The sequence below is a fragment of the Loxodonta africana genome, chromosome 18 (genome assembly GCF_030014295.1).
Source record: "Loxodonta africana isolate mLoxAfr1 chromosome 18, mLoxAfr1.hap2, whole genome shotgun sequence".
NCBI lineage: Eukaryota > Metazoa > Chordata > Mammalia > Proboscidea > Elephantidae > Loxodonta > Loxodonta africana.
The window spans coordinates 71,531,035-71,548,033 of NC_087359.1; the positions used below are offsets into that span (position 1 = coordinate 71,531,035).

The window sequence follows — 16,999 nt, forward strand, 5'->3', positions numbered from 1 at the left end:
TAGCTCTAAACCCAGTTCTCTAAAAGAGGTCTATCCTGCCTTTGATTGTCTCCGGAGAAGGATATGTCCCATCCACCCTTGAAAATGCACTCTGCTGTTGGACAGATGTCACAGCCAGGAAGCTCTGCTAGTGCCTAAGCCAGCCTCCTCATTTGTTGTGTTGTCTGAGAGCAGTCACACAGTTCCCCAGCCGTGAGGGTGAAGGCAGCAACCTTTTGGGACGCTCACCTCTCCTGGTAGGGATACAGCTCATTTATCAGGTTCTGTTCAGCAATGACCATCCTTTGGTACAGCGTCCCTGCAAACAGACCACTTTAGCCAACAAGCCCCCGAGTCTCTGACTCCCCACCTTCCAAAAAGGGTGCTGAAGCCTTCTGAGAACGCCTGCAGTTTGAAGGAAGAGGCAGGACCTGGGGTGGCAATGGAGTTTTATCACGGAGAAAAAGGCACCCCATGGCTCTTACCTGGGACAGCTGTCTCTGTCTTCAGCCGGATAGCGCAGTCCAAGGCAACTGTGCAATAGGGGGTGGGCAGGGTCAGTAACCGCGTGCAAAAGGTGTAGGTTCTCTGGTAGAGCTCCTCAGTGATGCCTGTGGCCTGGGAGAGAGAGGGGAGTTGGGCTGTCCAGAGCTCTAGCTCTTGAAGGGCCCTGGGCCAGGTCAGGTTAAGGTGGGAGAAGAGGAAGAGCAGGCCTGATACCAGGCTGGGGCTCAGGTTTCTCTCCCTACCCACCTGGCTGTTCACAACGCCCAAGTCTACAGCTTTCAGCCTTCTCCCAGCACCTGTAAGGCATCTCTTCTTGGATGCTCTATTCAAACTTACGATTATGGATTGAATTGTGTCCTCCAAAAATACGTGTTATAAATTCTAACCTCTATGCTTGTGGCTGTAATCCCATTTGAGAATGAGTTCTCTTTGTTATGCTAATGAGCAGGATTAGTGTAGGGTGTATCTTGAGTCAGTCTCTTTTGAGATATAAAAGAGATTAAATGCAAGCTATTTTTTTTTTTAGAAGCAGAGGTGGGGTAAGATAGATGCCAAGACACACGGACATCTCCAAGGAACCAGGAAGCAGAAACTGAAGAGACAAGAACTTTTCTTCAGAGCCAACACAGACAGAAAGCTTTCCCTTAGAGCCAGAACCCTGAATTTGGACTTCTAGGCTCCTAAACTTTGAGAAAATAAATTTCTGTTTGTCAAAGCCACTTCCTTTTGGTATTTCTGTTACAGCAGCACTAGATAACAAAGACAGAATTTGGTTCCAAGAAGTGGGGGTGCTGCTCTAACAGATACCTAAAACGTGGAAGCAGTTTTGGAATTGGGTAATAGGTAGCGGCTAGAAGAGTTTCAAGGTGCCTAAGCAGTAAAAGCCTAGATGCCCTGAAGAGACTGTTGGTAGAATTATAGATGTCAAAGTGAATTCTGGTGAGGGCTCAGAAGGAAGTGAGCAGAGCTGTAGAGAAAGTCTCTATCGTCTTAGAGAATACGTATGGCACCAGCAACAGAATGTTGCTAGAAATGTGGACATTAAATGTGCTTCTGGTGAGGCTTTTAAAAGAAAATGAGATTAAGCCTGTGACTGATGGATCTAACCAACTACCACAGCAGAAAATTCATTAGCTGAGACTGAAGGGGTCAGAGACAGGATGAAAGGAAAAAGAACTGTCTGCCTCTTGGAATTCTACAGCCAGGAGACAGGCCAAAAAAGCTACATCTGCTGACCTCCAAGAAAAGAGGACCATCCCTGGAGTAGCTTGGAGGTCAGCAGAACTGTTCAGAGGAACATGGGAAGCAGGACCTTGGTTTCAAAGGGTGAGGCCACAGTCTCCTGGATCTCAAAGAGTGGGGCCACAGCCTCCTAGATTTCAAAGACTCGGATCTTCACCAACTCATTCTGGAGTTTGGGGCCACCATTAAGGTGAGCCAGAGGGATGTGGCCACTGCTCAAAGTTGAGGGGCCAGGATTGCCATGCCCAAGAGGAAGAATAGGACCTGCCAGGGCCAAGGAGGTGGGATAGCCACTCAGATGGACTAGCAGAATGGGACTGCCCAAAGCCAAGGGAGCAGAGCTTCTGTCCCAGTAGACCTGGAAGAAGAAGCTGAAGCCCAGGGTCTAGGGGCCTCCACCGAGAATCCAGAGAACATGGCCAACACCCAGAGTCTAGAGGGCAGGGCCATTGCCCAGATGGTCTCAGAAAACAGAAGATTATTTCCAAGCCTTGAGGGCTAATGTAAATTTTTCTGCTAGGTTTTAGATTTGCCTGGTGCCTGTTATCTCTTCTTTCCCTCCAATTTCTCCATTTGTAGTGGAAATGTCTACCTTGTGCCTGTTCCACCATTGTTCTTTGGAAACAGATAGCTTGTGGTTTAGATTTCACAGGTTCACAGATAAAGAGGAATTTTGTCCCAGGATAAAAACACATCTAAAGCCTCACCCATATTTGATTTCGATGATCCAGAAGATGAGACTTTGGACTAGGAGTTGATTTAAGACCTTTGGAATGATTTGATGGAGTAAGTGTGTTTTGAATGTGGGAAAGACATAAATTTTGGGGGGCCAAGGGGTATAAAGTTACAGATTGAATTGTGTCCCCCCAAAAACATGTGTTGTAAATCCTAACCTCTATACCTGTGGTTACAATCCCATTTGTTAATGGGATGTCTTTGTTATGTAATGAGACATGATTAGTGTAGGGTGTGTCTTAGGTCAATCTCTTTTGAGATATAAAAGAGATTAAACAAAGCAAGCTAGGAAGCAGAGATGTGGGAAGGGAAATGCCATGCCACATAAAGATCGCCCAGGGGCAGAAGCTCAGAAAAGGCAAGGACTTTCCTCCAGAGCCTACAGAGAGCAAAAGCCTTCCCTTAGAGCTAACTCCCTGAATTCAGAGTTCTAGCCTCCTAAACTGTGAGGAAATAAATTTCTGTTCGTTAAAGCCACCCATCAGTTGTATATCTGTTACAGCAGCCCTAGATATCTAAGACACTTCCCAAGATGGAAATTCATCTCATCGTGTTCTGCTAATGAACCAACTTCCCACTTACCTCTCGCTCAGGTCCATGCAGCTCTATAGTTCTCCAGGCTGGCCTTGGAGTTACTTCTGAAGTAATCTTGGAGTTACTTCTCAAGAACATCCTTGACTTCTCCTTGCAACCCACAGACATGAGATATACCCCAGTGCCCTAGAGGCTCCATTCCTCCTGTTCCTCATTGTGCTTTCTGCCTTTGCCAGAGCCAGTCCCTCCTCCGGATGTTCCAGCACCTCCAGAATTACTCTTCCTGCCTCTCTCATCTTCCTCTCTATCTATGCCCACCCCTGCAACTAACTACATGCAATTCTCAATTACTCTTTCAAGACACTTTTCATTAATCATATCCCTTCTCTGTATAGGGATCAATGTTGGCTCCTGTTGCACATATGAGCAAACCCAAGACCTAACTCTGGCATTTGAGGCCACCCATGCACTCGTTCTCCAGACTGCCTTGACTTTCCCCATTGTCTCTGTACTTTTGTCTCTTCATGTGTTAAGGCATAGCTAGAAACCAGTTGGGGCAGGCAATCGAAGAGTTTTTCTAGACTCACACTGGGAGGGACTCACACTAAGGAGCAACATGTGGGCCACTACCGCCACCTTGACCTCAGCCCCAGCTCACCTTCGTGAGCACGTACATCAGCGTATGCAGCAGGGGAATGATGACATGCCGGCGGTCCTCGCGTTCTGCCTGGAAAACAGGAGATGACATCACATTTATGGGCGGGGGCTTGCCACATCCTACGTGAGGCAGTTTGAGCTAGAGCGTGCAGGAGAGAGAGTAGGGGGCAGCATTTCATCATACCACCAGAAAACCAGTTGCCATGGAGTTGACTCCAGCTCATGGTGACAACATGTGTGTCAGAATGGTTTTTCAGAAGTAGGTAGAGAGATCTTTCTTCCAAAGAACCTCCGGGTGGCCTCAAACCACCAAACTTTCAGTTAGCAGCTGAGAGTTTAGCCATTTGTACCACCCAGGGAGTCCAAGGAGAATTTAAAAAAGGACAGTTCACCCTGGCCTGAGCTGGGGCAGTGGTGGAGAGGGAGCATGGCTGTGGCATCCCTGCTGTGCAGGTGGGGGCTAGGGGTGGACAGTGGCTCCCGGAGCTCTATGGAGGGGGGATGGTGGCATTGACTTAGGGCAGGAGCCAGCAGCAAAATGACAAGCAAGTCCCCGACCTGGAGGCTCCCCGAGAGCGGTGTTTCCCAAACAGTTGCATACAGAATATTAGGGGTATGATGGAAAATTTTAGGTGGTATAAGGATAAATATAAAAAGTTATAATCATTATGTAATTATGCTTACGGGTACCTTCTGTTTATAACAAGTGATCATTGGTTTTCCATTTATGGCCATGTTATGGGGTTTATTTTTGAAATATGTTAATTCAAATAAAACAATGCGAGTCAATCGAAAGAAAATATTGCTTATATAAAAGTACAGGCTGTTAGCTGCCATGGAGTCAGCCCTGACTCACGGCTGCCCCATGCACAATGGAAGGAAACACTGCCTGATCCTGCACCACGCCCAAGATTGGTTGTGGATGGGACTGCCGTGATCCATAGGGTTTTCACTGGCTGATTTTCAGAAGCAGGCTACCAGGCCTTTCTTCCTAGTCCACCTTAGTGTAGAAGCTCCACTGAAACCTGTTCAGCATCATAGCAACACAGAAGCCTGCAACGATAGAAGGGTACAGGCTGCGCATGAGATGCACTGACCAGGAATCAAACCTGAGTCTCCAGCAGGAATTCTACCACTGAACCATCATGCCCCCAAAAGGACGGGAGGGAGACATATATGGTAAAAATCACAAGGGAACTCCACCAATGACCCACATTTGGGAGACAGTGCTAAAGGGCCCAGCCCCTAGCCTAACCAGTCCCTCTCTTTTCCATCCCCCATCTGCCGCCGAAGCCTAGAACCCACCTTCTCCAGCTCTCTGAGCAGGATACGGACCAGAGCTGGGCTCTTCCAGGGATCTCGCTCCACCTTCTTGTGCAGGGACCATCTCCACATGCCTGGGCCAGGAGAAAGGAGAGCCCAGTACCACCAGGCAGGGAGGGGGGATTCCTAGAGGAGACCCCACTGAGCAGGGCCCTGAGCCCGTGAGTCCCAGAAGGCACCTCTGACCAGCTGCAGGCTGACCCTCAGCCAGGGGCTTGGCTCCAGGCCCAAGTGACTGGCTTCTCACGTGTGGGTGAATCCAGGTTTGCAGGCCTTGTGTGGACAGCGAGTTCCCAGGGCAGGAAGGAAGGGAGGGGGACACTGGCAGGGACAGCCCCAACCCTTCAACAGGTGTGGTCAAAGGAGAGGAGACGGCACATGCCTGAGCAGAATGCTTGCAGGCAGCTTTCCTGAGCCCAAGCTCTGGAAGTCCTATGGAGCTGAGGGAGACTCTGTTTGCACGTGGAGCTGGGGAAGGGGGTTAAGGAAGAGAGAGGCAGATCCCGGTGTACCCTACGACAGTGCCTGGGGCTGCTGAGCGGGGAGCGGGAAGTCTTCTCTGTCCTCCTAACCCCAGGCAGGAAGGGGGTTTGGCTAGATACCTTCACCACGCCAGCTCCAGGCTGGGGCATTTCCCCGAAAGTGTAAAGCTGGCTGGGCTGGGGAAGCAGAGGGAGCAGATGGACAGATGGACATATGTCTGGTGCCTCTTACCTTGGTTGCTCTGCAGAGCAGGGGCCTGGACGCTGAGTTCCCGGAGCACGGCCTGCACACTCCTCAAGAGGTCCAGCTCTGCATCTGGGCAGCAGGGGGAGGGGGACTTGAGGACAGGGCCTGGGTGCTCAGCAAGCCTGGTCTTACCCTCACCCCCACCTCCAGGACCTTCAACAAGCCTCAGGAGGTACCCCACAGCAATCAGATGAGAGCTGGCAGCAAGGCAGCCCATACACCGGCCAGCAGAGGGATACAGCCTTTCTATTGGCATTTCTAGGAGTCTCTGGGTGGCATGAACTGTTAAGTGCTCAACTACTAACGAAAAGATTGGTGGTTCAGAGTGGTTTGAATCCATCCAGAGCCTCCTCAGGAAAAAGCCCTGGCCATATGCTTCCGAAAGGTCACAGTGAGTTTGCAACTGACTTGGTTTTTCTGGTTTTATTGGCATTTCTGTGTTCTTAGAAAACCAGCGTTTCCCAAAGCGCAGTACATATACCACTGGTGGCACCTAAGATGATTTTAGGGGGCATGTAAACGGTCTTCAAATTTGAATAGTTAAGCACTTATTTTATTGTGTATTAGGGAAAAAAATACATCTAACTAGCTCCTCAACCTCTGATGGCATGGCGATTCCGAGGATGAGGCTAAAACTTTAAAATGGAGTTAATTTAAAGTCAATGTAAAGAAAAAGGTCAGATAAACTCTAGAGCAGGTGATACTCTGACATGGCAAAAATCTGAAGGTGATTCGAGATTAAACGACTGGCGTTTAGAAAGTGTGGGAGCCCAGAGGAGGCGCCTCGCTGACCTCCAACTTTGCTGTTAGTTACCATCAAGTTAGCTCTGACTCATAGCGACCCCATGTACAACGGAACAAAACATTGGCCGGTTCCACGCCAGCATCGTGATGACTGGTACCCCTGAGTCCATTGTTGTGGCTCTTCTATAGAGCCTTCCAACCTAGGGGGCTCATCGTCCAGCACTATATCAGACGATATTCTGATGTGGCTTTCACTGACTAATTTTAAGAAGTAGATCACCAGCCCTTTCTTCCTAGTCTATTGTAGTCTGGATGCGCCACTGAAACCTGCCCACCCTGGATGACCTTGTTGGCATTTGAAATACCAGTAGCATAGCTTCCAGCAACACGCAAGCCACCACAGTACAACAAACTGACAGACAGGTGGTGGAACCTCCAACTACAGGGAGTTTAATTGGCCATGGATCCCAACCCTCTGTGCCAAGGCCACTCTGCCCAGCCAGTGCTGGAGTGCAGCAGGATTCGAAAGCAGGACCTTCCCTGGGTGATGCAGGACTTCTCTGATGGCCAACATTGGTCTTCTCTGATTCCCCAGCTGTCCTGCCGGGCCTTTCTTGGACTATCCATCAGCCTAAGACACTTCACCCAACGCTTCTTCCGTTTCTTCTCCATTCAGGGTCTGACAGCTCTCCCAGCCTTCACCAGCTCCCTCTCCATTTTCTATCACACGGGAGCTTCCCCTAATAAATCCTCGCATCGTAATTTCATTGTGGTATCTGCTTCATGGAGCATGCGGACTAACATGGACGTAGGGAAAACACACCCCATACAATAAACTACTCTTTTCAATGGGTCCCAACCAAGAGTTTGTCTTTATAAGTGTGTGTTATTTGGTTGTTAGACAATACAAACCACATAGCTCAGGGGTTCCCCTTTTGCCCTGGCTGTCAGGAAACTCACAGCCAAATCAGGGCCCAGCCTCAAATATCAGCTCATCTCAAGAGATCGGGACCCCTTCTCTTCTTTGTTCCTCTCTGCTTCGATGCTCCTGCTGTATGTTCTGTAAACACACTGTATATCTTAATTGCTTCGGATTCCTTTGGAAGTGGGTACAATAGAAATTACAAGTCAAAAGTCAGCGTACTGCAGTCCAAGGGTCAACATTTCTTCAGGCCAATGCATCCCCTGTCCTGGTGCTCATGAGCTGGCCCCTGAGTGGCTTTGAGATGAGCCTGTGCAAAGTCTTCCAGGGCCCCTGGCATCTCTGAACCTCTCCCTTTCCTCCTGACTCTTGCTTGCCCCCCTTGACCACATCAAGGCCAGACCCTGCCTCTCCTCCAGGCTGAGGGTGGGCAGGGCATTACAGCACACATCTGCCCACCTGGCCGCTCTGTTGGGCAGTGCTGCATCTGCCCACACAGGCAAGGAAATAATAGCCTGGCATGATGGCTGGTCACAGCCTGTCCTTCTAGCTACCCATCTCCACCTTGCAGGAGGGCTGAATGAGCTGATGCAGGGTGAGTTGCTTAAAAATCCACTGATTTCATATCTGCTTGTCTTCCTTCCTTCTTTCTTTTCTTCCTGCCCTACCTTCCTTTCTCTTTCTCTCTTTTTTCTCTCCTTCCCCTTTTCTCTCCCTCCCGGCCTGCCTTCCCCTCTCTCTCTTTTTCTTTCCTCCCTCCCTCTCTTCTTTTCTCCCTCCTGTCCTTCTTCCTTTCTTTGTCTTTCTCTTTCTTTCCTCTCTCTCCTCCTCCCTCCCATCTTCCCTTCTTCTTCCTTTTCTCTCTCCTTTCCTCTCCTCCCTCCCTTCCTCTCTTTCCTTCTTTCTCTCTGTCTCTATCCATCCCTCCATCCCTTCCTCTTTGTTTCCCTCCCTCCCTTCTTCCCTCCTTTTCTTTTTTTTCCTTCCTTCCTTCCTTCCCTCCCTCCCTCCCTCCTTCCTTCCTTCCACTGTGGACTGCAAAGAAAGACTCAGAACTATGATTCTCCCCCTTCCCATTTACTGGAAGGACAGCCAAGGCTCTGTGTTCCTTTGCTTTGCAAGGGGAATTAAGTTTGTATGTTTCAGAGAAAAATAGAGAAGTCGACAGTAGCCCCGGGAGACAACCCCAAATAAGCTTTGTTTTCGAAAGTCTGGGCAGCCGGAACAAACGCTCAGGCTGTGGTCCACATCTGGCTTACAGACCTGTTTCGTTTGGCTTTGCACAGTGTCTTGAAAAAAAAATTGAATTAGCTGCCAAAATTTAAGAATCAGGATATTTTGCATGAAAGTTTGGGTTTCTGGCATCTCTTGGAAATCTGAGAATCTGTCAACATTGGGCCAGCATTCTTCCCACATGTGACAATCAACAGGGGCTGGGGAGCAGCTGCCCCTTTGAGACGGGTCACATTTCTAGTTCTTCACATTTACAATTCTTGTTTTGCTCATTTACATTATCTGCCTGGCCCCTGTAAGCACCTGAATTTGAGACCCCTGATCTAGCTGATGAGGACAACAAACTGGATTGTTCAAAAGGCATGGGAATGAAGGCTGATGCTTAAAAAGGGGAGCAGCCCAATCCAAGGGTAGGATGTTGGATTCCCCTAGACTGTGAAGGCACAAAGATTGTGGGTTCCAGGAAATAACAAAGACCAGGGCTGGCTGGGACATGGCTTACCAGTGGTAGCAAAGATCTCAGGAGGGCAGCTAAGCACTTGTTTTAGACTGAATTGTGTCCCCTCAAAATATGTTTGAATCTTAACCCCTATACCTGTATATGTAATCCTATTTGGAAACAGGATTTTCTTTATCATGTTAATGAGGCAATTATCAGTGCAGGGTGTGTCCTAAAGCTAATCACTTCTGAGTTACAAGGAGCACCACAGACACAAAGACAAGCAAGCACTAGCAAGGGAAAAAAGACAGATGCAACGTGAAGACCACCAAGGAACTGAGGAACGTTGCGGCTACAGAAGCTGAGACAAGGATCTTCCCCTCCCAGAGCTGAGAGGGTGCCCTCCTTCAGAGCTAGTGAGAAAATAAATTTCTCTTTCTTAAAGCCACCCACTTGGGGTATTTCTGGTACAGCAGCACTAGGAAACTAAGACAGCACTCAACTCCATGCCCTGGAAAGCCACAGCAGCTATCTCCTCGACCACCTTTGCTGTAGTGCTCCCCACGCCCCTATGGACAATGCAAGCCTAGCCAAGCAGCTCTGGGAGGCTGCGGCCACAGTGGGTTGAAGACCACAGACCTTCCCCACTGAGCAGACTTTGTAAGCCCTGGGCTTCTCACAAGATCCAAAGGAAGGAGGAGGCAGCCCAAGTGAATGATGCTGGAGTTTGTACTGATCTTGGTGGATGAAAGCTTGAAGCTGAGTTTGATTTGATTAAAAGAAAGAAATGGGATATTTCTTATGTCTCAAATTGAGATAGGGAAGAAACAGGGACTGAGCCCCTAAGCAAGGAGCCCTGCAACACCTGCAACTTGCAACTTACAATACTGTGTGTTTGGCTTATACAAAACCCCATCCTGGAATGTGTGATAAGGAAAGAACAAACAATGTACTCCCTTGTAAGATGTTTTTCAGAAGGGCCAGCCCATTCTGGTTCCTGGAGCATGCACAGACATCTGCAAGGTAACTGACAGATGACTTCTGCCTGATGCAAGCACCCACAACAGGAATTGAACCGGCACTACAGGAGGGGCTGTGCAGATGCAACACCCCATAATAAGTCCTGTTACAAATCCCAGAAGCCTCTGAGACAGAAGCCATCTTAAAAAGCTGCTCTGCGTGCACCGTAGTTAACATATCCCCACCCAGATGGGCCACTTTCTGGAAAACCCCACCTATACCTATGAATAAACATAAATCTTTTCCCACTCAAAAACCTTTTAAAAACCATGCAAATCCTTTGTTCTGGGAGATGGGGATAAGCGTTGCCTAGGCCCTCCTTGTCTCCGCTTGCAAGCCTCTTCAGTAAAGCTTTGCTCTTGTGGAAAATTCTCCATGCCTCACCTGTTCATTCTTGACAGTGAAAGGCAAGAACCTCCTTCAGTTAAAGGCATAGAGGAACCAGCAATGATTTGGCGAGCCAGCCAGGAGGCACAAAGGGATCTTTTGTGTCCCATTCTAGGACCAAGGCAGTGTGGAGAGGAGAATTACCTGACCTCATCTTAGTTTCATTTTCCTTTCGAGCAGACTTCCCTTTCTATTCTGTCTTTCCTTGGAAAGTTGAAATGTAATAACGAGGACTCAGTAGATATCTGAGTTGCAGATTAAGAGTCCCTCACCTGGGTCAGGCCACCCAGGAGTCCCCCATGGATGGATGTCTCATTCTGTGGGGGCCGGAGTCACTAGTGAAGGGTGGAGGGTCTCCAGTGCGATGGGTTTTCTGATCCTAGGGACCAAGGGATGCCTTCTTAAACTACTTGAGGGACTAGGGAGCACCACACCAGAATTACTACTGAAAGGTCTGTGGAGGGTACCAGTACGATGGGTTTTCTGACCCTAGGGACCAAAGGGCCCCTTCTTTTTGACCCCAGGGAGTAGGGAATTTCTGGTCAGCTGGTGGTCAGTCTTGAAGGGAACTGCAGATCATCCCTTTCTTCTTCTTTCTTTTCTTCTCAACTGGCTTTTGCCCAGCCACTTGTTTTAGAGTTTGGGCAGGCACATGAGTGTGTAGCAGTCATCATTTTTGTGTGTCTGGATATTGTCTGTCTCTAGATGGTACACCCTAGTTGTGGGGGACTTATGTAGACGTCTCTATCTGTTTAGATTGAAGCCTCTCCGTCTGGTATTGGGGATAAGAGGTATCTGGAAGATCAAAGTGGACATTCAGATACTTCTACTAATGTGTTAGACCTCAATAAGATCATCTTTGTTCCCCCTTTCCCTTTCTGGCTTGTCTCATCTGAGCGCTGTCTATTTGCTCATCTTATGTGTGACCAGGGCTGTCTGGGAGGTTGAGACTGCAAGATTATCTCAATCACCTCTGTCTGTGTCTTATGTGTAATTTCTGTGTGATGCATAGAAATTAAGTGGTAAAAAGAAATTCAGGTTAAATTAGAATATACTTATAGAGACTCCTGAGAATTTATTGATTGGGCTGAAGAGAAAAAATAATTTTGTCTTAATGTGAAAGTAACAGTTCCGGAACAGTAAAAGGGAAAGAAATTAGTTATCTTCTGCCTTTCAAAAATGTCTGTTTGACTAAAGTTTAATAGTTCTCTCATTAGAATAAGATTCTTCAGTCAGAAATCAAGCCACATGGCTTTAGGATAAAGAAAAAGCAAAGGTTTTTATTTTAAGATCTTTGGTTAAATAACTGAAGTATTGTTTCTTGGCAACTTATGATAAACTCCTGGCAAGTTTGAAAGCCGTGGAAATTTTTTATACAGAAAGAGTGCTAAAAAGTTTATTTAACATGCTATAAATTACATAGAACATATTGTTAAAATCAAGAGAAGTACCTGGTTCACTTTGAGTTAAAATTTATGTTAGTATTTCATGTGTTTTTGCCTATTAGGTGGCAAATGAATAATATTATATCATGATTTTATTATTTTTTATTGCTAACTTGGTTGAAACTTTTTTTTAAAATCTAGCAACATCAAAGCCAGTGGATTAATTGAAGAATTCATGTCATTTACCTATGAAGTTATTTTTATTACCATTCAGGTATTTTAAAAAAAAGTATTAGAGACTTGATAATCTTGGTATATTCTTAATATATCCTGAATATGTGGCATTATGTCTCAAGATTATTATGTATTATGCCTGAAACGTCTTTAAAAAATATGGTTAATTATTATATTTAGAAATATTTTCATCTAAAGTTTTTTTTTAACTGATTTTATTTGGCCTTTCTGTTATGCTTGTAATTATTTTCTATCAGGTCTTTCACTATTAAGAATTATGTTTATAAATTAATCATGACCATATTAAGTTTTTTCATCTATAGACAAGTTTTTACTTTGCTGATTTTCTGAAAACGTTTGACCAGGCTACCTCAACAAAAAAAAAGATGGATTATACTGAACTTATGAAAAAGACTGTGACTAGACTAAATCAAGATTTCCCAGAACTCTTAATCAGAAGCTATGGTTTTGCAGACTGCAATCGGTCCAGAATCACTTACAACAGAAGCTAACAACATAAGACTGAGTAAACGAAATGATACTGTGGGTTTTATGTGAGAATATTGCTGATGTTTTAAGGCCTTTCTTTCTGGAAATAAGAAATGCTTTAAGGTCCTACATTCTGGATATAAGGAACCATTTTCCTCTTTTCTCTTAAATTATCTAACTAATGGGTTTAGTTATTTTAACTCTTGAATTAGAAGTTCCTGTTGGTAAACTTAGTGAAGTTGTAAATATAACCTGAGTAGTGTTTGAAATTTGAGCTGTGATTTTACAAATTAGAATAGCATTAGATTTTCTATTAGTTCTCTCGAGGGATATTTTGTGCCTTGATAGATAAATGTTGCTGTATTTATATTAATACCCAATCTGAGGTTTTGCACAATGTAGTTGCTGCTGAGGCACATGGAAAGCGCTTTCGGATGCTGCTTGTGCTTAAACAAACACCTCATGAGATTTGTTTCCTTGGTTCAAAGACCTTGGGGTCATGGTTTCATTGGTTATTTCAGACAATTGGCCTAATGTTAGTGTCTCTATTCTACCTCCTGATTTGCTGTATGGTGCCTGGGATCTTAAAAATCAGATAGTGCCCAAATACCATTTATTGAACATTTTTGATCAAAGATTCTATAACAAGATCATGATCCAAAGGAGGGAACCATGAAAGAGTTGTATGTAATTCTCCTGGAATCCAGATTTCTGGCTTCCATAGATGTTGAGGCAACCCACACAGGCCATAACCCTTGGGTGTCCTTTTCAACCCTGACCTTTGAGAAAAACTGATTCCTGAAGCCACTTTGAGTCAAACAATTGTCCAGATAAAGTAGCAAGGCCATTTGCTCTGGGCATTGTGCTTTTTTTTTTTTTTTAAGAATTCAGTCTGTTTTGAGAAACTGACTCCAAAGATCAGTAAATAGAGTTATGTTTAGGGTAAATCAGTAATTGGTTTAATCAGTCTTCAAGACAATGCTGTATGAAATACCTGTCTAATGTTTGTAATCAAACTCTCACCCTCATGCTATATAGAAAATTATGTATCTTAAATCAGGTTCTCAGAAGAGATTGATCTCATGGGTCAGACTCCATTTTGTCTTAGGCTCTACTTCTGCTTCTGAGAAAGTGACCCATGACTGTTAATAGGTAAACCAAGGAGGCGCAGCTTGCCCTCTGGCAGAGCACTTAGTATCTTTGGACAGATTAACTGGAGACCTCCAACAGGAGAAGTCCATCCTGTATTATCTTGCTAATCATGAATCCTCTAATGAAAACTTGGTTGTCACATGTAAGTTTTCCTATATTTTCTGTTTTCTCTAAAATCAGGTAAAGTAAGGCCTCCCATTTTGTTCCTCTTTTTCAGTAATGCCTTATTTATCCAGGTCCTCTTTCCCTTCCATATGAAGTTGGTGATTTGTTTCTCCATCTCATTAAAGAATGTCATTGGGATTTGGATAGAAATTGCATTAAATGTATAGATCACTTTTGGTAGAATAGACATTTTATAATGTTAAGTCTTCCTATCCATGAGCAAGGTATGTTTTTCCACTTATGTAAGTCTCTTTTGGTTCCTTGCAGAAGTGTACTGTAATTTTCTCTGTATAAGTCTTTTACATCTCTGGTAAGATTTATTCCTAAGTATTTTATCTTCTTGGGGGCTACTGCAAATGGTATTGATTTGGTGATTTCCTCTTCGATGTTCTTTTTGTTGGTGTAGAGGAATCCAACTGATTTTTGTATGTTTATCTTGTATCCTGATACTCTGCTGAACTCTTCTATTAGTTTCAGTAGTTTTCTGGAGGATTCCTTAGGGTTTTCTGTGTATAAGATCATGTCATCTGCAAATAGAGATACTTTTACTTCTTTCTTGCCAACCTGGATGCCCTTTATTTCTTATTTTCTGTTTTCTCTAGACAAAATTTGTGTGTTCCTTCTAGATATGTTTTTATGTGATATATCCACCTATACTAGTTTAGATGATCCCTTTCCAAGTAATAGTGAACTTATGTGGGCAATTTTTTTTTTTAATTTTATTGAGCTTCAAGTGAACGTTTACAAATCAAGTCAGTCTGTCACATATAAGTTTATATACACCTTACTCCATACTCCCACTATCTCTCCCCCTAATGAGTCAGCCCTTCCAGTCTCTCCTTTTGTGACAATTTTGCCAGCTTCCAACTCCCTCTACCCTCCCATACCCCCTCCAGACAGGAGATGCCAACACAGTCGCAAGTGTCCACCTGATACTAAGAGCTCACTCTTCATCAGCATCTCTCTCCTACCCATTGTCCAGTCCCTTCCATGTCTGATGAGTTGTCTTGGGGTATGGTTCCTGTCCTGGGCCAACAGAAGGTTTGGGGACCATGACCGCCGGGATTCCTCCAGTCTCAGTCAGACCATTAAGTATGGTCTTTTTGTGAGAATTTGGGGTCTGCATCCCACTGATCTCCTGCTCCCTCAGGGGTTCTCTGTTATGCTCCCTGTCAGGGTAGTCATCGCTTGTGGCCGGGCACCAACTAGTTCTTCTGGTCTCACGATGATGTAAGTCTCTGGTTCACGTGGCCCTTTCTGTCTCTTGGGCTCGTAGTTATTGTGTGACGTTGGTGTTCTTCATTCTCCTTTGATCCAGGTGGGTTGAGACCAATTGATGCATCTTAGATGGCCGCTTGTTAGCATTTAAGACCCCAGATGCCACACTTCAAAGTGGGATGCAGAATGTTTTCATAATAGAATTATTTTGCCAATTGACTTACAAGTCCCCTTAAACCATGGTCCCCAAACCCCTGCCCTTGCTCCGCTGACCTTCGAGGCATTCATTTCATCCCGGAAACTTCTTTGCTTTTGGTCCAGTCCAGTTGAGCTGACCTTCCATGCATTGAGTATTGTCCTTCCCTTCACCTAAAGTAGTTCTTATCTACTAACTAATCAGTAAATAACCCTCTCCCACCCTCCCTCCCTCCCCCCCTCGTAACCACAAAAGTATGTGTTCTTCTCAATTTATACTATTTCTCAAGATCTTATAATAGTGGTCTTATACAATATTTGTCCTTTTGCCTCTGACTAATTTCGCTCAGCATAATGCCTTCCAGGTTCCTCCAGGTTATGAAATGTTTCACAGATTCGTCACTGTTTTTTATCGATGCATAGTATTCCATTGTGTGAATATACCACAATTTATTTAACCATTCATCCGTTGATGGACACTTTGGTTGCTTCCAGCTTTTTGTTATTGTAAACAGAGCTGCAATAAACATGGGTGTGCATATATCTGTTCGTGTGAAGGCTCTTATTTCTCTAGGGTATATTCCAAGGAGTGGGATTTCTGGGTTGTATGGTAGTTCTATTTCTAACTGTTTAAGATAACGCCAGATAGATTTCCAAAGTGGTTGTACCATTTTACATTCCCACCAGCAATGTATAAGAGTTCCAATCTCTCCGCAGCCTCTCCAACATTTATTATTTTGTGTTTTTTGGATTAATGCCAGCCTTGTTGGAGTAAGATGGAATCTCATCGTAGTTTTAATTTGCATTTCTCTAATGGCTAATGATCGAGAGCATTTTCTCATGTATCTGTTAGCTGCCTGAATATCTTCTTTAGTGAAGTGTGTGTTCATATCCTTTGCCCACTTCTTGATTGGGTTGTTTGTCTTTTTGTGGTTGAGTTTTGACAGAATCATATAGATTTTAGAGATCAGGCGCTGGTCGGAGATGTCATAGCTGAAAATTCTTTCCCAGTCTGTAGGCGGTCTTTTTACTCTTTTGGTGAAGTCTTTAGATGAGCATGAGCATAAGTGTTTGATTTTTAGGAGCTCCCAGTTACCTGGTTTCTCTTCATCATTTTTGGTAATGTTTTGTATTCTGTTTATGCCTTGTATTAGGGCTCCTAACGTTGTCCCTATTTTTTCTTCCATGATCTTTATCGTTTTAGTCTTTATATTTAGGTCTTTGATCGTGGGCAATTTTTTGTTTAAATTCCTGATAAATGTGTGAACAGTACACTTTGTGAACTTTAAGATTATCTTTATATATTCATAGTAAATATTAAAAAGGTAATGTTAAATTTGTTACCCACCGTAAAATGAAAGTCAGAAGAAAACCCATTGGTCCAACACTCAGGGTGTGGTTGGTAACTTCAATTCCTATTTATGGTATAGTTAAATTAGAGAAATCTTTAAGAAATTTATCAGTCACTATGGGAATAGAGGCACAACCTGGGTTCATGTGCCATTTTCAGTCTCAGACTTAAGCCAGTGCATAGAAAAGTTAGAGAGTGTGTTAGAAGACCCGGAGAGATTTAAGGATGAGCTCATGAAACTCAGCTTCAATTTTAATTTGACCTCAGGAGATGTGATGGTCATTTTAACTCACTGTTGCAATACGGATGAGAAGACTAGGATCCTGGCTAAGGCTAAAGAACAGGCAGACGATGCTAAC

At 44.7% G+C, this 16,999-nt stretch overlaps 1 protein-coding gene across 5 annotated transcripts in view; it reads right to left on the reverse strand.

Annotated features, from left to right (window-relative positions):
• Positions 1-16,999, reverse strand: part of PIK3R6 (phosphoinositide-3-kinase regulatory subunit 6) — a 114,146-nt gene that overhangs the window by 55,474 nt on the left and 41,673 nt on the right. For 3 of the 5 annotated variants that reach the window (XM_064271769.1, XM_023556446.2, XM_064271770.1), the window contains 5 exons: positions 5,692-5,775; positions 4,960-5,051; positions 3,656-3,724; positions 465-597; positions 229-298 (listed from right to left, as the gene is read on the reverse strand). In XM_064271769.1, coding sequence (XP_064127839.1) covers positions 229-298; positions 465-597; positions 3,656-3,724; positions 4,960-5,051; positions 5,692-5,775 — 448 coding nt within the window. Of the gene's footprint in view, positions 1-228; positions 299-464; positions 598-3,655; positions 3,725-4,654; positions 4,708-4,959; positions 5,052-5,691; positions 5,776-16,999 lie in introns of all 5 variants that reach the window. The other 2 variants (XM_064271767.1, XM_064271768.1) reach the window with 1 other exon arrangement.